At 39.8% G+C, this 27,533-nt stretch overlaps 2 protein-coding genes across 2 annotated transcripts; one reads left to right on the forward strand and one right to left on the reverse strand.

Moving 5' to 3' along the window:
* Positions 1-190: 190 nt before the first annotated feature.
* Positions 191-2,221, reverse strand: hexim1 (HEXIM P-TEFb complex subunit 1). Its single transcript, XM_028599840.1, has one exon. It carries the CDS (start codon positions 1,782-1,784, stop codon positions 678-680), a length of 1,107 nt encoding a protein of 368 aa, XP_028455641.1. The 5' UTR covers positions 1,785-2,221; the 3' UTR covers positions 191-677.
* Positions 2,222-4,704: 2,483 nt separating this feature from the next.
* On the forward strand, positions 4,705-27,050 carry LOC114569980 (1-phosphatidylinositol 4,5-bisphosphate phosphodiesterase delta-3-A). Its single transcript, XM_028600162.1, has 16 exons — positions 4,705-5,287; positions 6,100-6,426; positions 12,883-13,050; positions 17,413-17,641; positions 18,575-18,704; positions 19,219-19,444; positions 21,930-22,131; positions 22,265-22,409; positions 22,675-22,827; positions 23,304-23,456; positions 23,552-23,702; positions 23,851-23,967; positions 24,181-24,359; positions 25,030-25,165; positions 25,513-25,662; positions 25,751-27,050. The coding sequence occupies exons 2-16, from the start codon at positions 6,336-6,338 to the stop codon at positions 25,891-25,893; spliced, it is 2,373 nt and encodes a 790-aa protein (XP_028455963.1). The 5' UTR covers positions 4,705-5,287; positions 6,100-6,335; the 3' UTR covers positions 25,894-27,050.
* Positions 27,051-27,533: the final 483 nt, after the last annotated feature.

Raw genomic sequence — 27,533 nt, forward strand, 5'->3', positions numbered from 1 at the left:
CTCCCTTCTGCTAGGCTACAGTCTGTATTTTCCTCTTCAGAGCCTACTGATGTCTGTCTGGCCCATTTAAGGATCCTCACAAGAAAGGCTTTGTGATTATTTGTATTGCTGACAAGAGCCACGCACAGTAGTTCCACACTGCAGCTTTTATGAACCGCTTCCTGTGTTTTAGAGAAGGCTTTACAACACATGACAGCAGAATTTCAAACTTTTATTTGAACTTACACACAACTGTTAAAATATTCACTCTGGAATTTATTTCTGCAAAAAACAGTTTTAACAAGCTGATCCAATTGGCTGTAATTATTCATTTTTGGGGGTGGAAAATGCAACAAACGTTTGTTTTTAAGTTCGAAAAACGGAACATTATATGTCAATGGATACCTTAGAGTTGACCCCGGAAACACAAATTTCTCGTGTTGTCAAATACATTCTCTTTATAAAAAGAATCTATTGAAATATTTACATTTCTTGAAAATAAAATTGAACAGGACACCCTTACAGTCCAAATAGAAAAGAAACGTATTGCATTGCAATGCAAGGACTCATTGTCCAAATGACAAACTGATTACACTAAACAATTTGTTTATAAAAAAAAAAGAAAAAAATAGCAGTCCCATGTTTACCTTTTTTTTTTTTTTTTTAAAGGGGGCTTTCCCCCACTTGAATTGTGTCCTTTAATTGGTAGCGACTTGGCTCCTGTCATTGCTCGGCTGGTTCTGCAGAAGGAGCTCCGTGTTTTGGGCCCTCAGTCTCTCCAGTTCCCTCTCCAGCTCTCGGAGTCGGACCAGGGAGCTCTCCGCGGTCAGACCACCGGGCTCCACGGCGCGCCTCAACCGGTTGTTCTCCTCCTCCAGCCGGGACATGCACTTCTCCAGCTCCAGGTACTCCTGGACCAGCTCCTGCTTGGTCATATTCTGCAGGCTCTCGACATGGTACATCTCGTAGGTCTCGGAAAAGTCTCTTTGGAGAAACTCACCACCTGCGTTCCCAGGTCTCCCGATGCCGTCGCTGCCTCCCCCGCTGCCTTCATCATCGTCCTCCTCCTCGTTGTTGTTGTCGCAGAGGTCCTCCTCGCTGCCAGTGTCCTCCATGCGGCTACCGACCCCTGAGGGCCGCCTGACCCCGGTCTCGGTGTTGAGGTCGGGCTCCTCTCGGTCGTGCTCGTCCATCAGGAACTGGGTGGTGTTATAGGGGGCCACTGGGAGCCCTTTGGCGAACATCTCCTCCCTCACCCGTGAAGCCCTGGCCGTCTCTTTCTCTTCCAGGGCTTTCCTTTCATCCCAAGAAAGTTGGCAATAAGGCTTCCAGTTGCGCTTCTTCCTGGATGTCCTGCGCCTGTGTCTCTTCTTGCCCAGACGCGCATCGAAACCAGTGTCAGAGTCGATGTGACTATCCTCTTGCACCTGGTTTAAAGTTTCCTCCAGTGGTCTGTCTTCGCCGTTTTTCCCCTGTGCAATAGGATTACCGTCACCCGCTGCATGATCGGCTTTCTGGTGAGGCTGATTTGCAATCGGGCACTTTATGAGCTCGTTTCCGGCTGCGAAGGCAGGGCACACCTCCCTCTGTTCGCCTTTCATTTGCCATAACTTGTCTGTGTTGATACCCCCACAGTTCTCCGCCCGCTGCTGTCGCTTTTGGTCTCTCTGTCGCCCCCTGTTGCCGTTCTCTGGTCCACCACGGTTTCTGGCTGGGAGATGCTCCAACGCGTCCCCACTGCTCCCACCTGATGGGCTGCCTGAAGTTTTCAGGTGATGGGTCTGCTCCATTGGCTCTGTCATCATGATGTTCCGCTCTGATGGCTCCGCTTTAGCGGATTTTAGATCATGTTCATGCTCTCAAAACTTATCTTCAAAGTTCGTTAAACTCAATTTAAACAAAAAATATTCGTATTCCAGATTGAGCCGAAATCACTAAAGAAAGTTTAAGTTCTTACGTCTTAAAACAAACTCTCGCAAATTAAAAGTAAACTTCTGAACCATAAACACTTGTTACTCCTCCAAGGGTTTGTCAGAGCAACTGTCGCTATCTACCATTAACTGTTTCGATGCTGTCACAGCTAACGTTGAACCGGAGACGACGTTTCACCGTAACAACAGTGTCCAGTGTGCTACTCAAGAAGAGGGAGCTCGTGTTTATATAGCAGCTCCGCCTCTAGCCGTGCGCATGCAGCTGTTTGTAACGCCCGTTGGATTGTGGGACATGGAGTTTTAATTTCAGGGAAGCACAGTCGGTGTCCTCCTCAACGAACTACATAGTCCACAAGTTCAACATAACCGACCAGGATTTTAACCAATCAAATGGTAGAATCTCGAGCACGATGCAGCCCATCCCTCTCTTTGTTGATTGGACAAGAGGGTAACTTTGCTGTTGCTAAGCTTAAAGTATTTTCTGATTGGGCAGTCCAATAGTCAATCAAAAGTACGTAATCCACACCAAGAAAGCAGTCCGGGGCATTTTATGGGCGCTACTATCTACAATTGAAGGGGGCATTGATAAAAGTTACGAAATACAAGTTTATTTAAATACTTTTGAATTACATAATATTATAACTGGAAGGAATTATCATATTATATACGTAAGTCCATAGGGCTTATTTTTAGTTGCTGACCACACAGTCTAACGCCGAACTAGTAATACAATGAAACCCCTCCTGTATTTGAAGCTACATGAAGACAACCTCTAACGGAAACTAGTCCGTTTTGACTGTTCACACAAGAAAATAAGTATATACAGATCATTTTCAAAATCCAATTATTTTGTATGATTAGTGGCTTAAAAACGCGTCGTTTCGGTGCCAGTTGGATCATTAAATGTTTCAGTATGAATATCCTGTGTTTTGTGCGGAGTGATACGTTGTGGGGCAGCAGGGGCTCGGGAACTCTGATATCAGCGTAAACAAACGACATTTATTGTCAAGATTCCGCAACTAGCACATCTCCAAGCCCCTCGTTGTTTAAGGGTGGGTCAGGCGATCTTACACTTGCTCAATAATCCTGCAACCAGTGGACGGAGTGGTGTAGATCATTTGAGTATTTCTGCGCAACCCATGTTCTTATATGCAGTGTTAGATTTACACTGTTGTGTAGTGTTAACAGCTAAGGATAAGCTAGTTGGCTAACGTTGTGTCGCTCCCAAATTAAACACTGCATTAATTCATAAAGTGTGAAGCCATACGCACTAATGTTACAACCAAAATAAACGTATAGTTGGAGCACGACGATATTACAAAGCAAGTAGTTTATAGCCAGGACCAATATAACGTTAACTAAAAACGCCACACTGTAGCGGCACATTAACGTTAAGCCAAGCTAGCTAGCTAAGTTAATTCCAAATATTTCCTTATTATCCATTTTGTCAATAGAGTTACATCGAATACGCTACAAAGTAAACAAATAACAATACATCTAGCGTTAGTTAGCTACAGATATTGCTAGCGTTAGCCATCTGCTAACTAGCTAGGCCAATGTGTTTATACTGGGTCAGCGTAATTGCTGGACCGTAATCTTTCCCGTGTGGGTTTCTAACTACAGATCACGGACGATTTCAACATTTGAATCATAACATTCTGTCGGATCGAGGTAGACCACAGCCTGTAAAAATATATATAAACAGATTGAAAAATAGCGCTTTTTGGTATTAATCCGAGAACTGGAACCCTCGATGAAATAGTTTAGTTTCAGGAAGTAGACGGTCCCTGATCTTGCAAGGTAGTACTAGCTTTCCTTTAGTTTACTAATGATTAGCAAGCTCTAGTTGGGGTGTACACGCTAAACTAACAATCTACTCTTACAATTTTCATAACTTTTCTTAATAGCTATTGGCGTGCGTAAAAGAAACTGTTAAAATTAATTATTGTTAGATAAAAAAAAATGGCAACAAATATCTTAATATTGGTTTTGTATTCTGTTTTAATCCACATTCTTCACATACACACTATATTAAATGTTAGTAAATACACTGACTTCATCTTTAACTGTGCATGTGTCACTATACCATGTATACACACATCGGTTTCCTCAGTTTCCACAAAACAATTCACTTGTATTAATGGAAGAAATGGGTTCTTCAGTCTTCGACCTCTTATGGTGGGTGTCTACTAACACTGCTATTAAAGAGTAAGAACCCAATGGCCACAACCAACACAGGCCTACTGTTTCTACTAATATAATCAGACAGAGTTTCAGCTCAGGCAAATAAGCAAGCTGAGCAGGGAATCCTTTGAGGAAGACATTATAGGCTACGTTCCAGTTAATATGAAACCTAACGACCGTGGAGGTTGAGAAATCATACCAAGGGTGCCCATATTCTCAAATCAAGGAGCGGTGCAGCTATAGAGCCAGAGCTTCTCCTGCATAGATCACAGCTTGTGAGGATTAGCAGGCATGCCTTAATCTCTCACCCTGTCTAACATGGTTGTTGCTGCAATTGACAGGAGATGAATGATAGAAATTGTTGTGTGTAAATCTAAGCAATGGGTGATATCCACCTGAGCACAAGAGGGCTGGGTTTTATAGATTTACATGAAGACAGCAGGTACAGATTGGTGGTTTGTGTGACAAATAGTGGCAATTACTGTATACATCAGCTGCATTAAATGACCGAAAGAAAGATACATGTTGAGTGCCTCCCACCAAACCTGCTTGTTGGTGTGTGTGTGTGTGTGTGTGTGTGTGTGTGTGTGTGTGTGTGTGTGTGTGTGTGTGTGTGAGTTTGTGGATGGCTCCAGATCGGGGGAAATCACATTTTATGCTCTTCCTGACAGGACCAGTTTCAGACCGCCCAGCTTAGCTCTGCCCCTCTGTGCTCTCTGTTATAACTCCATTACAAAGACCTAATTAAGTTTCCAGCCACTGCTCTGGTACTATAGGCACGTCTCCATCCACTCACAAAAAGGACTCAAGTCTAGGTTTTCTTTTTTATACAGCACATTCACCCTTTAGATCTATGTCGATACATCTGGCTGTAGAATATGAATTTGACTTAAACAGAATTGATTGTTGTAGTTGATGAGATCTTTGCAGTTTCTTGTTACAACCAACAGGGGGCACTGCCCTCTAACTGATTGCTATAAAAAATTTAATAGGGAATATTTCTATGCTTTGAGTGACTGTTTACTCTGACACATCCTCCCCTGGAAACATGTTTTATGATATCCAATTTGTCTTTTCCCCCTCCAATTACCCAGAACCCTAATACTTTTAACAGAAAGTTTAAAAAAAAGTTAGCTATGGCATACAAAAAAGAAGGCAAACTATGACCTTCAGGCAATGGCAACCATACACAGGTAAGTACATTTATCATATTTGAAGTTTTAATTATTTTCTTTCCCCTTAAATAAGTATATTTAAAGCTTAAATTGTGTAGATATTTAGGTTTGAATAGTTAGGTAAACACTTTAAAGGTTAGTACACAAAGTTCATGTGTTTTTTATCTTTACAATGGGAAGAATAAACATGAAGCATTATTTTGCTGCGCTAACTTCTTGAACTTCTGCAGTGGTGGAAGAAGTAACCTACTCAGATATTTTTAAGTAAAAGTAGTAACCTCAGTGTAGAAAAGCCCTGCATTCAAAATATTAACCTACTTAAGTAAAACTACATTATTTTGCATTAACATGTAGGTTACTATAAATACAAAAAGTTTGCAGAATGGGCAATTTTTGAAAAATATAGGCTATATTATTGTATGCAATTACTGATGTATTAAGGTGTGGCTTATTTTAATTACTTCATATGCGGTTGGGAAGCTTGTGAATTTACTGTTATCTTAACCTATAGAAATACCGCCTAATTTATTTGTTGATTAAGCTATATTTTGTGTTATAAATCTGAATCTGCAAGGTACCTAAAGTTATCAAATAAATGTATTGTAAGTGAAAGTAAAAAGTACAATATTTCCCTCTGAAATGTAGTGGAGTAGAAGTATAAAGTCGCAGATAATGGAAATACTCGAATAAAGTACAGTACCTCAACATTGTTGCATGCTTAAGTAGGCTATAGTTTAGGTACACAAGACTCCTTGAGTAAATAGTCCTGTGCAGGGACTTGAACCTCCTCTGGTTCATGCAATTCAGTTCATCGGTGTTTGTTGGGACAGGAGGAGGAGGTAGTGCGTTAGGTGTGCGCCACGTTTGGAGTAATATTACGCACAGGCATGGGGAGCAGCGCCGGGGAGGGACTTTACCCAAGTGTCTCTCTCTGCTCGGAGGCCTCTCAGAGACGGCACAAATCTGCGCTTGCGGGAAGACACCTGCCTCCTTAAACGTTACTATTTCGTAGAGCGAGCCGCAAGTAAAGTTGTAGCCTACAGTCATTTTCGCTGGAGTTGTAATAATGTTAGGCAGCGGTAAGTCAGCGGCCACCAGTCCCAGAGAGCGGAGGAGGAAAGGGGCCGAGAAGACGATGGACCCCATCAGAAGGCTCGGTAAGTAAACATCCAAACTGTTGACACAAAGTTAACTGATCTGCTCCAGCCTGAGATGAAAAAACACCACAATGTTACTGTAAGGACTTAAATATGTGGATATATTTAGAGCGCAGTGTTTTTTGTCATGTCGTATCACCTCAGATTCAGTGACTTTCTTATTATGCACTTCAGTTAAGTGTACAGTGATTTTAATCATACTTAGTAAATAATAATGTTTTCATACGTAACATTTCAGGAGGGAGATAGATATGTTGTATTTTAGTAGATAAAGAGGCTTTTATCAGGGTATTTTGTATGTTTTATGTTATCAATAGTTCCTATAATTCCTATAATAGTTATTTAATAGCCTATACTAGTGTTGCATCCTTTTTAAAATACATGAAAGGATACTTTCCTGGCTATAGCGACTACTTCTGAGACTGTTTGCTTATTCAGCACTGTATTTACTGTCGGGTTATGTGCTTGTGACCTAGGTGCTTGGTTGTATGCCCAGGTTAAAAAAAAACAAGCAATGAAGTGGATCTTATAAGAGAAAACAGTATAAGACATATGTATAATAGTTTGCTGTAATCAGCAGATAATGACTCATCAACCAGAATTAAGAATGGACGGTGTGTGTGGTTGTGTGTGTGGGTGTAGTTGAAGTGATCATATGTTTATGAAGAGTTCTCACGCACTATGCTGTGATTCAGACTCCTCACCATTCCGCCTACTCTGGTTCTCAGTAGGCTACAACACTGATAGGCTGCTGTCTCTTCACAAACGCCCTCCCAGCTCACGGTCCAACCCACGGTCACACCTCTCACCAAAATAGGTACCTGCCGAGTAACGACAGAGCACCTGTTGTCAAAATCTCGAAAGAGACACTGGATGTCTGGAAATCTGGACTTCTGTTTCCACCTATTTATACCATACATGTAAACTGTGCCTGCAGCCAATACTAGTGTAACATTGTTTTAAATGTCTTTGGCAGGTTTACAATATCAAGTCAACAGCATGACATCAAGAATTGAAAAGTTTCATTAAAGTTCATAAAATATACTGAGAATACATGCAGTACAGTACTTCCAATCCAACAAGTAATCACTTTTTAAAATCAAAATAACTTTACGATATCTGATAACCTATTTCTGTTTTTGTAACATATCGCCACTGTTTAATTTAGCATTCGGAAAACTAAAATCCTGCTCCAAAATTGTATACTTGAACATTTAATTCCCAGATTTTTCATCTTTTCACAGCAGTGTGTGTGCAGGGAACCAGACCGTGTCATTGACACAGCAGACTATGTTGAAACTCTGACACTATGCAGACACTTGTTTAAGCACTTTTGAGTTATGATATCTCTGTGCCTGAAAAAGTATTACGCAACTCAACTCTATATTTGAGTCCCCTGCATATACTGAATAATGAAGCCAGTGAGGTCATCCACCACCTGACCCCTTACCGCCATGTGTCGTCATACTGTATATCAGTAAGGTGGCCTTCAACCCACAAGGTCGGTTGTGGAATGAAGTGAGTTCAAAGGTTTTGTGTCACAGGACTAGTTTTTCTTGTTTGTTTAAAGATCTCCCACTCATAGCCTTTTTCTACAGATAAAGGTTCCTGTGAACCTTAGGTTTGTTAATTCTGAGATCATTTATGTTTGAATCAGTAGGCTACACATGTATAAATATATCTGCTGCCACAGACGTCCTCTGTGGGGGTTTGAGGATTTGGTTTCAGAGAGAGTCCGAGGTTGATGGCAGTGCTGTTAACTTTTAAGCTCTGTGGCACTGTGTAGCACAGCAATGTGAGACCAAACAGGATTTGCACAAACAAATCCATGACTCAATGTGTTTGGGCTTGCAAAACACCAGAAATCCTTATAAAACTAGAAGGGCACTCAGCTACTCAAAGAGACCTCGCAATGTTAAAGTTCAGACTTGAGAGGGCGTTCATGTGAATTTTCCCAGTTAGTAACTCCTTTACCCAATAAGTCCGACACCACGTGGATGCAGCACAAATGCCCTATTTCACAATGTTATTGAAAGTGAAAAAAGAGTTTGTGTATCCTGTCCATCTGAATGTCTGTTATTGGAGTTTGTTCATAAGTGGTTTGACAGGGATTTAAACCTTTCTGGGGTCTAATTGACACCAAATATACACTATGTAGAATCAAATAGACCTTCATGACTTTAGCTAAATTCATAAATCATTGACAAATCATGTACTCTGTAATTCTAATTCTGGACATACAGAATGAATACTAATTAAATCACCCATTGCCTTCTTTTACAGACTCTTGAGTCAAAAGTTAGCACACTTTAAACATAAAAATGACAAATTTCTTTATCATTCATACACCAGAATATTTAAATCATCATGAAATAAACCATCCAAAAGAAAGTCGGATGCCAGATTTAAGTTGTAATTCAGGTTTAATATGTAATATATGTTCTTAATTTAATTTAGTTTTGATAAGAAAATTATCCTTTTTTCTTCAAACGTACGTAAAAGCTAAAAGTCACAATCCAGATATTAGAGTTGCGGTAGCTGATTAGAATCAATCTGTTAGCTACACACAACAATTACCTTTTCACTGTGTTTATAGACAAATCTTGCATATTATGACTAAATTAATGAATTCATCATAAAAGAGAATGAGAAAACTGAGTGCTGCTTATTTTCAGATGAATACAAAGAGGCTACATTGCTTTTATGTTTAACTGTGTGCTGTCCAAAAACAACATTGGCAGTAACTCTGCATTTCAAAATAATACTATACTATTATACTATAATAATATAATACTAAAAGTTTGTTTTTTCTTATTTTCACTCATTTTTTTTATCAAACCTTCCTCAGATCATCTTTTAACTCTTGATATCATAATTTTCATTGAAGGCTACCTTGTATTAAGAGATGCTCTACTTGCTGACCAACATGTCTGGTGGGGACAGCTGTGGGACGAATTAAGAAAATGTAATTGACCCGTTGCCAGCATCATATTAACAACACCCTAATCTTTATGCAAGTGTAGAATCCTTGCTAGCCGGCTCTCGTGACAGTTGTTATGCTGAAAGAAACGGGAACCGTGTCCCTGGAGGAGCTGGAATGTTGGCCTGAGGGAAGAGGACTCATGCAGACACAATCTATTACTGACCAGCCAATATGGTTATTTTCTTTCTGATCCTCCTCTCAGTTTGAATGCGTTCCCACTGCTCACAATGTCTACACACCCTCAGAAAAATATTCCTTATGGGATTGATTTGAATGTTTGTTGTTCATGTTCTCACAGCTGATCCAGCAGTGTTTCTTTATTCTATTAGCTCATGTTCTCACACGGTTAGTAATTCCACTGTTTTACAAGTTTTAGCTTGGTTTGTCAGTCGGCTGGTCCACCACTTTGGTCCAGACTGAAATAACTTAACAACTATTGGATGGATTGCCATGACATTTTTGTTTAGACTTTCATGGTCCCTAGAAGATTAATCCTTGTGACTTCAATGACTGCTTGACTTTTCCTCTAGCTCCGCCAGCAACATCTACCAGAATGCATTGGCACTAACTTTTGTACAGACATTCATGGCTCCCAGACGATAAATCCCTCTGACTTTTCCTCTAGCACAATAATGAGGTTTATATTTGTCCTTTTAGGTAAAATGCCTCAACAACTGTTTGATAGATGTTCCATGAAATTTGGTGCACACATTTATGTCCACCACAGGATGAATCTTAATCAGTTTGAGGATCCCTTTTTCTTCCCATATAGCATCATGATTAGATTTAAAATTTGAATCTGTCCAACACTTTGGTTTATGACCAAATACCTATGAAACTAATGACATTCCCATCAGCCTCAGCTGTAGGCTACATAGTGTTTATGGCAAATTATCAAATGCTAGCATGATAACACATGCTAAACTAAGATGCAAGTTGATGTTAGCATTTTGCTCAAAACACCAATTTGCAAAGTCACACAGCTGCTAGTGTGGCTAACATTTCATCCACAACCATTTATTTGTTTATGAACAAATACCTTTAAAACTAATGACATTCCCATCAACCTCAGCTGTACTTTGTGTTTAGCGCTACTTATCAAATGTTACTATGCTATTGCGCTAATTTAAGATGGTAAATATGATAAACATTATGTCAGGATGTTAGCGTTGCCATTTGGAGCATGCTGACACTAGCATTTAGCTAAAGCACTGCTGTGCTTGGATGGCAGCTAGCATGGTTGTAGACTCTTTTAACTTTATTTCCTCTTGTATGTTGCTAATTCTGCTGCTTTTCTAATTACTGTGCTGCGTTGAAACGCTTGCATGAAAATACACCAGCATAGTTAGGATGTCAACCAGATTTTCTGCAGGAGACGATGTAAAGAAAACACTATTCAGCTGTCTAGCCTGAAAATCATGCCCATCCCTCTATTCACGTCCTTATAAAGAGGCCTTCAGGAGCATTTAGTGTATGCTATTGAAAACTGGCCAACACTTCTAGGCATGTGCTCACTTGTTCTGTTGCGGTTAGATATTAAAATGATGCAGGTAGGAAAGCAGGAATGTGGTAGAGGCTTGAGAGCAATAATAAACGGTTAGGCAGTGGGTTGAGACAGAAGCAGTTAAGGCTGTTTGGACAGCTTAGTGTGGTCAATGACCTGCAGATAATCAGGTCCAAATGCTCTGCTTGTGGGAATACCTTGCATGTGGTAACAGCTTGGAAAAAACAGTTTGTTATGGATTGAGGGCTGGTAGGGGGATTTCTTTGTGTTCGACCCTGATGGGGAGAGATCCTCTGCTGCACCCAGTTTGTTTCTAGTCGGGGGAGGGGGCAAGAGTGAGAGTTTGCTTAGACTTTTCCTTTGAAAAGTCCCAAAAGAGAAAACTGCTGTGTGAGAGGCCCCATTCATCCTCGCAAAAGAATCAATGAGGCATAGCTGAATGTGCTTCAATAACAGTTGAACTTGTACTGTAAAGATGTGGGTTTGTCATAATAAGTTACAAAGCAGTTTGATATAACCAGATACTTAACTGAACCTTAAAAAAACTAATTTGTCTGCTGGTTTTCGTTTTTGAAAATGTAAATTTTTATTATGCAAAACCTTTGGACCATTTTTTAGCCTGAATGTCTGAACATTTTCATACCAGTTATTTGAAATTGTCCATCCCTGTTCCTGGGTAAAATTGGGCTTGGGGCCTTTGACACATGTCATCCCCTCCCTGACAAATCTTGTCAGCTCTATTTTTGCCCTTTAATTATGATGTAATCAAAACCAGCTCATGTAAAAATGGCCCTGTACTTTTAAATTGTATCTTGTGCAAGCATTTGGCTTTGCGATTGATCGTAAAGCTATTACGTTCTAAGACATAGCACTTGCACCAAACAGCAGTACATAGTTACTTGTTTTCCTCTCTGTGTTTCAGATAACTCTCAACTCAAACCTGAATTATGTGTCCACCATGTCTGTAGATCCCTTAGGCTTCCTGCTTACATCTTTTATTTTTCCCTGTAACATGCCCCAATCCTTTCAGTGCTGGCAACATAATATAATACATGCCTCTGTTCTGAGTTTCTGCATTTCTTTAGCGTCTTGATTTAATTTCCATATGATGGCAATAGCTAGGGAGAACTATGAACGGTACAGCCAGGCAAAGCCTGTCTGTTGGCCTGCTGCTGCCCCAAGAGACAAACATCTACAAATGATCATGGCTGATTCACATCTCATCATTCAATTTCTATCAACTTTATTCTTAAAGTGCGTTGTTAAGACTGGAAAAAAATGCACAGAGAAACATTAATTTGTTAAAACATTAGTCACTTTTTTCAAGACAATCCATGACAGCTCCACTCAGCACACTGAAACCTTCAGCACAGGTCATTTCCTCCTAGGTTTGTATAGAAAACACAGCCTTTGGTGTAGGGTATAAGCAGAAAAGTGTTGACTGTATATGTGAAGTCGGCTTGACAAATACAGTCAACATAACCCCTGATGTTGTTGTTAACCTGACAGATGGATTGGATAGATTGGTAGGACATATTGTACAGACATTCTAGTGCCCAGAGGATGAATCCTACTGTCTCAAGTATGAATTGCCATGAATTCTTTTTTACACACATTCATGTTCCCATCACGATAAATTGTGAAAACTATTTTGATCCCTTAAATTTTATCTGATGCCATCATGAAGTCAATTTTCCCATACTTTGGTTTGTACTTTGTTTTTAATGCTAGCCAACATTAGAATGCTAATTTGCTAAACTAAGATGGTGAACATGGCAAACATTAAACCTGCTAAACATCAGTGTAGGGCCTACAGTTTTAGAAACCGTATTGTACATTAAGCCTGTATGTTGTCACAATAAAATGGCACAAAACCAAGACAAACTCTACCTGCTGATGACACAATGTCAAACTGTATCACATATATTGTTTGGTTTTGTGTGTTTGTGTTTGTTTGTGTGTGCTCCAGGTCTACTGGACAATGAGGACGTACGTGTGATGATGCAGGGCTGCAGCATGGTGAAAGTTCGCTCTTCAAGGTGGCAGAAGAGCCGAAACCTGCGGCTGCTGGATGACGGACTAACCGTGTGGTGTGAATCCACCAAGAGCTCCCGCAAAGCCAAAGCCCAGCAAACATGTGAGTATTGCTGAAACTTGGCTTTATGATCACAGAGAGCGGGAAGGAGAGCACACAGTGTGTGTGTGTGTGTGTGTGTGTGTGTGTGTGTGTGTGTGTGTGTGTGTGTGTGTGTGTGTGTGTGTGTGTGTGTGTGTGTGTGTGTGTGTGTGTGTGTGTGTGTGTGTGTGTGTGTGTGTGTGCAGGGAGGATTTAAGGTGGAAAACAGGCAAAGGACCAAATGTTGGTTATAAGAAGTGAGTAGGGTTAAAGGCAAAGTCCTGAAATTTGGAGTGCTCATGAATAGAAACGACACAACATGAAACTTTGCTTGAAGTATCACCAGGGGCTCTACACATGAACTTGAGCATTGAGAACATTGTTTGTTTACACAGAGTTTACTAAAAAGAAAGGTTTTGAGAAATTCACTTTAGCAGTTGTTGTTTACTCTATCCGTCATAAAGAGTCAATCTCTGATTGCAACATAACATGGAGGAGAGTAAAGATGAAAAGGTCCTAAAGCTTAGTTCCATATAAATGCACGAATAATTAGTGGTTTTGACCTTGTAGTTGAAAAATGAGCCTCATATAAGAATGACATTTCCTCCTATGGCGTCAGTTCATTTGCATTCGGAGATCGACACTTTTTGACTGACAAAGATGGTGGAGAGCGTAAACAACAACTGCTAAAGTGAGTTGTTCAAAACCTTTCTTTTTAGTAAACTCTGTGTACACAAACAATGTTCTCAATGCTCAAGTTCATGTGTAGAGCCCCTGGTGATACTTTGAGTGAAGTTTCATGTTTTGTATTCACAAAAAGACCATAGGTTGCATTTTGGCGAAAGTTAAGATATAAGAAAGGAAACTCAAGTGATATCAGATTAGAGGAAAAGGGCTTTGCCTGGAAGGAAACTTATCTATCAGAGTATTGTAGAGACAGACCAGCAGGCCTTCCACCAGCCCAGTAATCATTTGTTGAGCTGTTTTATCTTGGCTCCATCTCATGCCTTCTTTTCTACTTTGCCTTATTAAAGAGGCTGTTTGTTTCTGTGGCGAGTGAGGAGATTAATCATGGGCCCTGCAATCTGGCTAAACAATAATCGTGTATGTATTTATGTACCAATTCATAAACGTATCCTCGCAAATAGTCAACTACAGTAAGCTGGCTCACTTTTGCTTTGCTAAGCTATTGTGTAAAATTACGGACTGGTTATCCTGTATGATTGAGCTACTTTAATTGTGGAAAGGTAATAGTTTATCTCAGGGATGTAGGTTCGGTTTCAGAAGTATAAGCAATTTATATAAATGATATTTTCTTCATCAATAAAAACTAGTGCCTGTTTGGAGTGGGCCGATTGCTGGGCCTCCTGTATTGCTTCTTGCAGCTTTTTCCAGAACCATTGTACCCCAAAATGACAGAAGGCCCCCGAAGCACTTAATATGCAACTCAACTGTGTTCTACATTGTACTACTACATTTACATGACAGAGAAATGTTACGTTGCAGATTCAGATTACTGACAAAATATTACAATTAAAATATTAATGCATTATTATTCATTAAACTATACAGCATTAAAATAATGCATTAATATTTTAATTGTAATATTTTGTCAGTAATCTGAATCTGCAACGTAACATTTCTCTGTCATGTAAATGTAGTAGTACAATGTAGAATACAGTTGAGTTAAAAGCTCCACCTTTCAAAGTAAATTTAAGTACACTGTGCTTGTAATGCCTCTCTTTTCACTTTAAGTAAACATTTGAAAGCAGGACTTTTACTGTGGTATTACAAGTTTTACTATTAATAGTTAACAGAAGAGAGAAAGGGTGAAAAGTAAAGCAAGTTTGTTTGCCTGGGCCCCCAAATCATTATATTATTATACTGAACATTTCCGGTAATCATATCTTGCCAAAACCAATAATTGTTTACATTTTACTTTTTTGGAGCTAAATCTTTTGTAATGAAAGTTCACTGCATGAGGGGTGGAGGATGAATCTCTCTCACCCTCTTTTAATTTCCTCCTTGTTGTATGACCTTTAGCCCTCCCACCTCTCTGTTGTTTGTGCTCTCTGTCCTGTTGGAATGCAGTTTAATGCTAACCCACGGGCTAGCCCTACAGATTTGTGGGTCAGTGGGTGGTGAAGGCTGTCTTGATTGTGCTGCAGCAGCTCCAGAAATAGACAGGGTGGTCAAGTTGCAGCGGATAACACTCCTTACAATGATGGCAAACAAGCAGCGTGAGTGTGTGTTTGTGTGAATTCAGGATGAAGGATTGGCTTGGTTCCTCTTTTCCGAGCTCCAGGCAGTTCTCCAGGTCTAGTGTGATCTGGAGTTCAGTGCCATGTCTGATGCTCAAAAGGACTTGGCATATAATACAACACTCTTTCTAAACCACACACACACACACACACACACACTCATGTTACTTTTACCATGTCTCTGGGATAACCACAAAGGAGGAATGTGGAGTAATTTTGAAGAGGTGGACAGCAAAGGCTTTATGACCTCCAACAAGAGAATGAGGCTATTGTCAGTGCAGACACTGTTTATTACCCAACTGAGATCACCACACAGCATGCATCCCAGTGCAGAAATAGACAAGCTCCTTTGCTGAATAAAGTTGTTGTGTTAGAATCAGCTAGTGTGTGTGTGTGTGTGTGTGTGTGTGTGTGTGTGTGTGTGTGTGTTTTTTGGCTGTCTTTTCTGGGCAGAAAATGTTGCCCAGACTTACCAGAGCTCTGCAAATACAAGATAAACAGATCACATATGTTTAGCCATGCTAGCAGCATGTCTGTAGGGGTGGTCTGTCTGTCAGTCCACCACTTTGTTCCACACTAAAATATCTCAATAATTATTGTCTGGATTGCCGATTACTGGATTAATGGTGCCCAGAGAATGAATCCTACTGATTTTGGTAATCCCCTGACTTTTCAGATAGCACTACCAGCATGTCAAAGTTTTCACTTGTCCTGTGAAATATCTCAACATCTACTACCTACATGTATTGTATGCACAGAAGTTTGTACAGACATTCATGGTTCACAGACAATTAATCCTAAATACTTTGATGACTCCTTGAATTTTAATTTAACATCATTATTCATACTCAAGTATTATTATTATCCATTAATCTATGGATTATTTTTTTTGATTCATTGATTATCTATGAGACACCAAAAAGTAATGAAAAATACCCATCACAACCTCCCAGAGTCAAACCATTTTTAACTATAATTAATGATAAAAACAAGCATATTTGAGAGGCTCGGACCAGCAAATGTTTGGCTTTTTTTGCTTGAAAAATAAAGGAAAAAGATTAATTAATCAAAACAGTTTATCACAATAGTTGTTTTTTACTAAATATACCTGAAGAAATACAGACATTCCCATCGGCCTCAGCTGTACTTTGTATTTAGCGCTAAGTAGCTAATGTTAGCATGCTAACATGCTCAACTTAGATAGTGAATATAGTAAACATTACACCTGACCCTAATTTTCGGCCAGATGTCCGTCACCTTCCGTTTTCTTTGTGTTGGCATTCTAAACTCCAGTGGATTTATGAGGACTATGGTTAACTGCTCCTCAGATCTCTGCAGGGTAAATCCAGACAGCTATGTGTCCAATCAGAGTTTTCTGTTGCATGGCTAAAACAACTTTTGAACGTATACATGTTCCACCAAAACAAGTTCCTTCCCGAGGCTATTTTGCAGAGGCACCATTTCTCCTCCAAGACGATTGTGATTGGTTTAAAGAAATGCCAATAAACCAGAGCACGTTTTTCTCCTATATTTCTCCTATGTTGTGTAGACTAGCCAAACCCTCCTCCACAGTGCTGTGGAGGAAGGTCTGGCAATGCGAGACTAGCATTTAGCTAACACAGCCTCACAACATGGCTGTACACTCTTTAGTCTTGCGTTTGTTTATATCCCATAAATCAACCCTCCAAATGATCCTGTACAGCTACCATAGTTAGATTATTTTATTTGTGTATTTATTTCACTTTTATTTAACCAGGAAGTCCCTTGAGTTTAAAATCTCTTTTTCAAGGGAGACCTGACCAAGATGAAACACTGTTACATAAAATTGAGCATGTCAAAAATCCATAACTACTATAAAACCCATTAGAAGAACCTGCTCTTTGAGCAGTGAGAGCACAAACTGAAGGTGCAACTTTAACTCGTGTGTCAGTCTGTGTGCTGTAAGAGTCATGAAGTTGCAGGTTAAAATTATCCTGTTGAGAATTACATAAAGTGCATGTTATATTTTGCAATCCTGTTGCTATGACACTCTGCTTGGTGGGATTTATTAATCCATGTAGACACATGACGTTTGACCTTTAGCTGCTTCTTGTGAACTTTTTCTTTCCCTCTCCTCTCCCAGTCGCAGTGACAGAAGTGGAGTGTGTGCGTGAAGGCTGCCAGTCCGAGGCGCTGCGGCAGCTGTCCGGGTCGGTGCCGGAGGGCCAGTGCTTCACAGTGGTCTTCAGAGGTGCCAGGAAAAGCCTGGACCTGCTGTGCCCCTGTGAGGATGAAGCTCGGCACTGGGTGCGAGGGCTACGCACTTTAAAGGAGCACGTGGCCAACATGAGTCAGAAACAAAAACTTGACCAATATCCTACCCCATTTTCAATATGCTAGAATAGGTACAGTGTAGCTGAGGCAGCATTGCTATGGTTACTGACTCTGCTGTCACACGTGTCATCCCATGTCCACAGCATAGCTAAGGTGAGCAGTAATGACTAGATAAAAAAGCCTTGTCTAAATATAGTCCGACCACCACTGTTAGTTACAATCCCTCATAGGCAGAGGATAATATGACTGGAGGTATCAGGTAGTGTATAGCATTAAGGTCACCTCACTTCTTTTTTAGATATATTTTTAGTTTTATCAACAAATAAATCATCAGGGCAATTATCTTGTTTATGCTATCTTGTTATGTCATTTATTTTTTTTCATAGTGTAGACTTTCAGAAGCCTAGGTGATGTGTATGTGTGGGTTCTCTGTGTTACAATTTGCACAACTGCACGGGCAGGTGACAACAAACTATAATTAGTCTCTTGTTGCTATCGTCTCTTTAATGCAGTTACATTAGATTACATTCCTTCAGCAGACCAGCAAACAGCCAAGAGCCTGGTCACTGGCGTTTATAATTTTATTTATTTATAAGAAATTTTGAGGCAACAGCTGAATTGAATTTGGTTCAACAATGTTGGCATCAACAAAAACTCATTTGCCAGTTTATTAAGTACATAGTACATACATACAGCAGTTTAATACAGTTCTACTCTAAAAACTACCTTCATAAAAGTTATATTTATGTTGATTTGAATTCATGATCATTTTGGAGGCTGTGGTTTGTGGTGCTGTTGGAATTGTATTGCATTAGACTGCTTATAATTTTTTTCATTCATATAAATACATATATAAGGAGGATTGGCTAAATGACTGAAACTGGTTAATGCAAAACAATCCAAATACTGCCTTAATTGATGAACTATAGTCTTTAGGTTTTAGTCTGGTTTTATTCCTTAACCCTCTACACTTGGATCCGACGCTACCTGAGGCGAGCGGATCAGAACCAGGATGGCAAGATGAGCTACGACGAGGTCAAACGCCTGCTCCAGATGATCAACATTGACCTGAGTGAGCAGTATGCCCGCTCTTTATTCAAGGTCAGGGTCATGTACATTATTTGAGTTTTTAGCACCTGTTAAATAGTCAGTAGATATAATTTATATGAACTGAATACTGAAAGCATTCAATGGAAAAAGAGAGGGAATAACTGCGCAGATATGTTGAGAGTTGGTGATATTTTTGCTCTTTTCTGTTTACTGTGACACCCTGGAGTGTCAAGTCTGTGTTCAATTACCAAGCCAGCGCCAAGCCAACCACCTACAGATCTCCACATTTTTTATCCCCTCTGTCTCGTCTTTCACACAACAAATCAAGAGCCAGTTATTTCTTTATTGTGGGGCATTACTGCCTGCCATGTTTTTTAGCTTGCAATTTCCAATACTGACCCTCCTCAGAGAGCCGCATTTGTAATGTAAGTATACACAGCTGGTTGAATTATTATTATGGAGATGGGAAAACTCCACAGGGAATTTGAAGCACTCCCAAAATAAAAGCACACTGTGTTTAATATGTGTCTCTGTGTGTGTCTCATCCCTATCCCCTGTAACCCAGAGGTGTGATCGATCCGGTGATGGTCGTCTGGATCATGTAGAGATTGAGGAGTTTTGCAGGGAGCTGCTGCGACGGCCCGAGCTGGATGCTGTGTTCAGACACTATTCAAGTAATGGGTGTGTGCTCGCCACTGCTGAGCTGCGCGACTTCCTGGGAGACCAAGGAGAAGACGCCTCGTTGAATCACGCTCAGAGCCTCATACTCACCTATGAGCTCAATGACTGGGGTATGAAAAGCAGTCATTAAAGGCTTTAGAGAAAGATCCCACATTTACATATAGACACTGTGAGTGTCCTGTTTCATACAATGACAAAATAGGGATTTAGATATATCTGTAAAGGTGTTTACTATTCTAAACATTGAGGCAAAACCCTTTATGTTTCCAGCAGTGGGGGCAGTTTGTTTTAAAGAAGAGCTAAGTATTTAGGACAAGCAATACTTTATTATGGATGACATGAAAACTAACAAGATGCCACCCACAAAAACTCAAACTTAATTTACGGAATATCTAAGGAAGTAGGTGTCAAAGTATTGAGTTTAAGTTTTATTTATTATGTTCACTGAGAGACAAAAGGGCTGAAAGGGGCGTATAAAAAACAATATCCACAATGTCAAATATATGTTTTGTTGACTTGAGCAATCAGCAATGGTTCATTTCTTACAAATGTAACTTTTTATTTGTAAGTGAAAGAATATGTTATTTGTTTTCTCAAAAGTTACATAGTCTTGCTTTAAGAAAAACATAATTTCAACTAAGTGAGTGAGATGTTTGGGAGGTGAAGATTAGATGACCGTCTGGTTCAGTAAGAGAGAATCTGTGAATTATAAATAATTATATAGGGTGCAGTGATTTCATCACTGTTTGACTGCCTAGTCAAGTGCAGAGCAGACACATCACAAGTCAAAATAAATAACAAAAAAGTCTAGATTTTTCCCCCTTGGCTGTTTAGCTTAATCCGTGTGAGAGAAGGAGTCCTGATGCATGTTGATTAACCTCTTTATAAATCTTTTTATTTGCAAAAAAGAACAGCAATTGCTTACAGACATTTGGCAACAAACATTTTGTTTTTTTCTCCTCCCACATACTGCCTATGCAAATAATAGTTATACAGGAAAGAAAAAAAACGTCTTATTTTCAACATACAGGGTATTGTACCAAGTAGGCGATAAAGTAAATAAATACACATAAAATAAAAATACATATTAAAATAAAGTAACAATATAAAAATAAATAAAAAAAGAATAATAAAGGATGTCTAGTACACAGGCTACTTTGCCATCAGCTTTTATCATTATACTCCAGTATGCCAAAAGCTCAAACAGTGGAGCAGGGTTAGTTATGGAGGATGCAGTTCCTACTTAATTTTCGGGAAGAGTCTTGAGCCTTTCAAAATAAAACACCAAAGCATCCCATCTCTTATGAAATTTGAGGATCGACCCTCTAATGGAATATTTAATCTTTTCGAACTTTAGAAATAGCATCAGGTCGTTCATCCAAGCTGAGCCTTTGGGGGAATGTTCCGATTTCCACTCTAACAAAATACTTCTCAGTGCAAGAAGAGTTGCAAAGGCAAACACATCTTTTAGTCTACTTGTCATTTGTATACCTTCCCCTTGAACACCAAAAAATAGCCATTTCAGCACTAAGCCAGATATCTCTGTCAAATACCCCAGACAAGGTCTGGAATGCTGTAGTCCAAAATGTTTTAAGCTTATTACAGGACCAAAACATGTGGGACAGGTCTACCTTTTCTGTGTGACAACAATCACATAAGTAATTTACGTTAGGGTAGATCATGGACAGCCTGGCCTTAGAATAATGTGTACGACAAAGAACCTTAAATTGAATTAATACCAAGATGATCCACATGATGTTGACCCATTTACCCCAAGGCATTATTTCATATTTCATCAGATATAACTATTCCAAGCTCTTCAACCCAGTGTGCTTGGATCTTATTAAGTCATAATTCACTAAGAGACATGATAGTATTATATATCTGTGAGGTAATACCATTAACAAGTACAGGAATTTGCAAAATGATATCCAGTCCCGTTCTTGGCGGTGGACTGGGAAAGGATGGGCTAATGGATTTCACAAAATGACGAACCTGGAAATAGCGGAAAAGGCTGGAGTACTGTAACTTAAATTTAATAGAAAGGGCATTAAAATTGGCGAAAGCGCTATCTATGTAAAGGACACTGAATTAGAGGCCTGTTCTTTGCCAATTGGCAAAGACAGGATCTAATTTGGCTGGGAGAAAGATGTGATTATTACATATGGGACCATAAATAAAGAAATCTCTCAAATTGAAAGTTTGTCTAAACTGAGACCAGATCCTAACAGTGGAAGTTACAATAGGGCACGAGGAGTATATTTCAGGAGACAGTGGAAGCTTGTCAGCAACTAGTGCAGGAAGAGATGAGGATGTACAGGTGTCTGATTCTGATTGGCACCAGTCAGCATTTGGGACCTGTATCCAATAAACAATTTTTTGTAGGTTTGCCGCCCAGTAATAATACATGAGGGGATGCTCTGAAACAGATATAAAAATCTGGTCAGTATGTTCATTTTAATACACGCAATTTTTGCCTCCCAGAGACAGATTTATTAGACTCCACTGTTTAACCTCTTTAGTTAAACTCTCACCAGTTTTTTTTTCCGACTAATTTGCTAAAATATACTTTTAACACTTTTCCATTTATTGCAGCTCAAAAGAACCAGTACATGACTCAGAATGGTTTCACTATGTACATGCTGTCTCGGGAGAATGATGTGGTTAACCCTGACCATGCCAGAGTCTACCAGGACATGAGCTACCCTTTGGCCCACTACTTCATCTCCTCGTCGCACAACACTTACTTAACCAAGGACCAAGTCACCAGCGCCAGCAGCACTGAGCCATACATCAGGTATTCGGACAGAAACTTGTAAAACATCTTCAAACAGCACATATTTTAGCATGATTAAAAGCTATTTAGATGTTCTTAATTTGTATGATCCTCCTGTGGAGTGAGATTAAAAGTATGCGTCTTTCACTGATAGGGCTCTGAATCAGGGCTGTCGCTGTGTGGAGCTTGACTGCTGGGATGGAGATAAAGGTGAACCTGTCATCTACCATGGCCACACTCTCACCTCCAAAGTGCCATTTAAAGAGGTCATTGAAACCATCGCCCAGTATGCCTTCAAGGTAAAAGGAACTTGATTTGATGGTGTAAATCCTCAGCTATGACAGTATGCTCGCTGCTCCTTGTTAATGTAATGAGTGAGCAGTCAGTCAGACTTCTTGCTTTCACAGCCTACTGTGCTTCTTGTGGTTGCATTCTTGGCTCTGAGGCAACCCTGCAGTATTTTGGTTTTGACATACTATATCATTACAGTGTTGGATCCTGCATTGCTATAATGTGATCTAATTGCATTTTAATGACGTGATTCTCCTGTGTTTCTCCCTGCAGGTGTCCCCATATCCTCTAATCCTGTCCTTGGAGAACCACTGTTCTGTGGAGCAGCAAGCTGTCATGGCCAAACACCTCTGCACCATCCTGGGCAGCAAACTACTTACCAAGCCCCTCAGTGCCCAGCCACCGAAGGACTTGCCTTCTCCTGAAGTAAAACACACACGATTACAACACACAAACGCACGAACGCATGCATGCACATACACATACACACACACACACACACACACAGCAACAAGTGCATTTCACTATCTTTGTGGGGACCTGTCATTGACATAATGCATTCCCTAGCCCCTTACCCTAACCTTAACCATCACAACTAAATGCCTAACCTTAACCCTTACCCTCACCCTAACCATAACCTAATTCTATCCCTAATCCTACAACCAAGTCTTAACCCTCAAACAGCCCTTTAAAGTTGTGGGGTCCAGCATTTTGGCACCACAAAGCTGTCCGGACCCCACAAGTATACTGTATTCCCGTTTTTTGGACCCCACAAATATAATTAAATGAGAACACACACACACACACACACACACACACACACACAGCTGGATCCTTTTTCAAAGACTTCTGGCTGTCTGGTTTTTCTAATGAAGTAATTTGTTCAATGACATTCGTTGCAGGAGCTGAAGGGGCGTATCCTGGTAAAAGGGAAGAAGCTGATTCCTCACTTGGGCCAGCTGGGAAAGGCTGGCAGCTGTGCCAGCTTCTCCTCAAGCTCTGAAGATGAACCAGCAAGCAGCTATAAGAACACCCCCAAGAAGGATCCTGCAAAGGTCAGGAAGGTTCAGGAAGACTTGCAATAAAGCCTAAGAAGCGCTTTTTAGATAATCACTTGATTTTCTTTTATGTTTGCATTTGCCCTTCCCAGGTCTGTTCTAAACTGAGCCCAGAGCTATCAGAGCTAGTGGTGTACTGCAGAAGTGTCCCATTCCGTGGGTTTGAAAATGCATCTGAAAAACCTCCAAATGAAATGTCCTCCTTCTCTGAAAATGAGGCCCACAGGCTCATCAAAGACTCAGGTATAAGAGTGGAAATAATTCCATCTTGACATTACAGACAGAAAGTTGAAAATATGTTCTGACATTACTTTACTGCAGCTGATTCTACACCAAATATAATCAGCCTCCAGTGTATCATGGCATGTGGTTTTCTTCTTTTTATTTGCAGGAAAGCTTTTTGTGAGACACAACAGCAGGCAGCTGAGCCGGATTTACCCGTCTGGCCAGCGCCTCCAATCATCCAACTATGATCCTCAGGAAATGTGGAACGCTGGCTGCCAGATGGGTTAGTACAAATGAAGGCAATTCATTTGGAAAACATTATGTGGTCAGTAAGTGCCAAAGAAATGTTATACTGACTCTCATTTCTGCAAATTGCTGCTCCATCACAGAACATATTGATGGCTTTTACTGACTGCATTCACTGATGCTGAAATGTTTTCCGTACGTGTGTGATCGGGCTTGCCGAGTTAATGATTCCACTCTCTGTACTGTGCAGTGGCTTTGAACTTCCAGACACCCGGGGAGCAAATGGACCTGAACCAGGGTCGCTTCCTCCACAATGGTCGCTGTGGATACATTCTCAAACCGGGCTTCCTGTGCAGCCCCACTTCCGACTTTAACCCAGAGAATACGGGAGGAGGACCCGGTCACATTCCCACCCAGCTGACAATACGAGTGAGTAGCGGTAACCTATTGTGTAAAAGTGTTACAGCAAATGCTGACATCGGTATTGGCAAGTACTCTAGTTTATGCACTGATCTGATACCACGTAATTTAGCCCAGAAGAAATTTTTTTATTTTTTATTTTATTTTTTCTGTTATGTCTCACTGTCAAACTGGATAATAAAAGAAAGTTCTGTGGCGTTTATTGTTTGTGTTTGTTCATGTTTCACAAAGAGTTTAACCTGGGCCAGGCCACACAACAATGATAGCAATCATATCACATCTATACAGGGTTAGTAGTATACAACATATAACATGATAAAATATATGTATTTTTTAACACACTGGTATCGGATCGGTACTCAGTATCGGCCGATACACAATTTCAGGTATCAGAATTAGTATTGGGAAGGAAAAAATGGTATTAGAACATCTCTACTTGGTACATGTTTGTTCATCCTACAAGAGGTTTTTCTTCCATTTTTCCCATTAAAGTTTCTTTTGTGAAATTTTTTCTCTGTAAAGAGTATCTGAAGATAGAGGGTGTTGCATGCTGTACAGATTGTGAGACCCTTTGACGCATGTTGTTGATTTTGTGCTGTACAAATAGAATAAATTTGGCTTTACTTAAATATAATTGTCCCATCAGAATTTGATGTTAAAACTGCACTTTGCTTTTCAGATAATATCTGCACAGCAGCTGCCAAAAATCAACACAGAAAAGGCTAGCTCAATAGTGGACCCACAAGTGTGGGTGGAAATTCATGGGGTGGCTATTGATAATGCAAGAAACAAAACCCAGCGCATTGACAACAATGGTAATTCTGAGACATCATAATTCACTAAAAAGCATTTAACAATAAAGTGCCAACCTAATATTATATTACCTGTATAAATGTGGTTTTTTTTATAAATAAATGTTTTAAGCAGAAAACTAATTCTGTATTTTTATGCAAACCTATTATTGCTGTGAAATAATGTTATGCTATAATGCAGTTTTTTTAAATTATTGTCTTATTTTGTAATGATGTAAATGCAGGATACAATAGATGACATCATTAAGCAGCACAGATCTTTGCAGCCTTTTCTGTCCAACACTATGATTGGTTTGTTTGAAAGGTACAGTACTGGAGGATGATTTACAGCTCTTGTGCACCCTCTACAGGTTTCAACCCACGATGGGACTGCACTCTGAGCTTCCAGCTGCAGGTCCCTGAACTGGCCCTGGTGCGGTTTGTAGTGGAGGACCATGATCACACTGCCAAAAATGACTTTGTGGGGCAGTTCACTTTACCTTTCATGAGCCTACGAACAGGTGCTCATAAAAATCCCCTGTGCATTTCATAAAACAGTCGCCACTTTGGCATGTTGTTTAATGTGTGTAATATACTCTTTCTTCCCAGGTTATCGACATGTTCATTTATTGAAGGCAGATGGTTCCAGTCTGTCCCCCAGCACACTCTTCATCCATGTCAAAGTGACCCTCAAAGGAGTTCCCATCAAAACTGTGTCCGAGCGTATAGCCCTTGCCAAACGCAAGGCATGACGTGCATCTGAACTAGATGGAAAGCTGCATTTTCTGACAACAAAGGGCTTTGGAAAAGGAGCTCTGAATGTGAGCAGAGAGAGACTGCCACTGTTGCTGCCAGCCGGTCTCACAGTCCAGACCTCAAGTGGTCCAATTTACACTGAGCCACTTCCCAATGCAGGAGGAAAGATGTCGTTTATCAGAGATGAAGAAGCACGCTGGCTCTTAGCAAATGAATTGCCTCAGGCTGGATAATGAATCCATGATACACTGTGAGAGTATCTGGTCAGTGCTGAGTGCTCTAGGAACAGGGCACTGAGGATTGTTGTTCATGAAATACACCGATATGAGACTCGTTACAAAATTAATTTAAATGTTAACTCTCATGTGTAAGTGGATATCCCATAATATTTTAGACTGAGTGAAGATGTGTTTACTATCCTTTTGTATTTTGTATTTTAGAAATATTTTAATTTTTTTTACACTTATTTGGCTTAACCTTAAAGAATGAGGATAATTTAACAAGAAACAGCACTTACTTAACTGAGGCTGGCTTATAAGTGCTGTAAGTAGGAGTCCAAGCATGTCATTAAAAAGTTTGTCATTGTTTGTCAAGTTGAATTGTTTCAACACTAACTGTGATGTAATGCAGATGTGATAATGTTTGTAAGATTGTTGCTGGTTGTTTAAACAAATGATGAAATTGTTTATTCAGTTAGTCTTACTTGATACTTTAGATACTTGGCACTTTTAATTGTATGACAATATATTATTGAAACAAACAGTATTAACTTTAACTTAACTTTCTTAAAAATGTCAGTTGATGTAAAAATGTCATAATTATTTATGTTGAAAATTCTTATCCTTAGGTTCAGATCTAGGAAATTGTGGTTAAACACTAATTGAAACATTCTAACAACCACCAATTACTTTAGGCTACAGTGAATCGTTTAATACTCTTATAAAGAGCTTCCCTGATAATACAATGGTGCAGTAATGAGAGATGCTGCACTTGGATTACTGTAATAACAGTGTATACGATCAGGATGGATTTCAATAGCATGAGACAAATGGTGAAGACTTTGTTAAGGCTTAAAAGCTTATTTTGTGTGAATGGCAGGTGGTATTATGTATGCAAGAGAAAATACTGTTTCCATAAAAGCTCTGATAACACATCACTGTGTTTTGTTGTTTTATGCTATCAAGAGAGAGACAGACAGAGGATGTCTATGTATTGAGGGGTGGGGGTTACGCAGGAATACATATATGGATGAATATGTCCTTGCAAGCTGATTATCTGAGGAGATAAGAGGGTCAGTGAACTGTATGTGTTCAAGGACAAAATAATATTTGTAATAGTGCTGGTACCACATTATAATAAAATGTATATAAATAAGGAATATAATAATGTTGGTACAGATTGCCAGCAGCCTGTTTCCAGAAGATATATTTAGGTGATCAAACCAGTCAAAAGGATTTAATCTGGCAACCCAACAAAAACACAATTTACTCCTGTCTGAGAAACATTTGCTAAAAACCACAGTACCTGAGCCTTTTTCTTTTTTTTTTTTTAAATGAAACTATATATTTGTGAGCAGAACCACATGGGGCTGAGTGCCTGAGACAGGGTAAAGATGTCAGAAAGTACTGCAAGAAGT

The sequence above is a fragment of the Perca flavescens genome, chromosome 15 (assembly GCF_004354835.1).
Source record: "Perca flavescens isolate YP-PL-M2 chromosome 15, PFLA_1.0, whole genome shotgun sequence".
NCBI classification, from domain to species: Eukaryota; Metazoa; Chordata; class Actinopteri; order Perciformes; family Percidae; genus Perca; species Perca flavescens.

Excerpts from the sequence above, each read along its gene's own strand:
- hexim1 (XM_028599840.1), bottom strand. The coding sequence starts at position 1,784 with ATGATGACAGAGCCAATGGAGCAGACCCATCACCTGAAAACTTCAGGC.
- LOC114569980 (XM_028600162.1), top strand. The coding sequence starts at position 6,336 with ATGTTAGGCAGCGGTAAGTCAGCGGCCACCAGTCCCAGAGAGCGGAGG. Across the intron at positions 6,427-12,882 it reads GGACCCCATCAGAAGGCTCG|GTCTACTGGACAATGAGGAC; the intron begins GTAAGTAAACAT and ends TGTGTGCTCCAG. Across the intron at positions 25,663-25,750 it reads TTTCATGAGCCTACGAACAG|GTTATCGACATGTTCATTTA; the intron begins GTGCTCATAAAA and ends CTTTCTTCCCAG.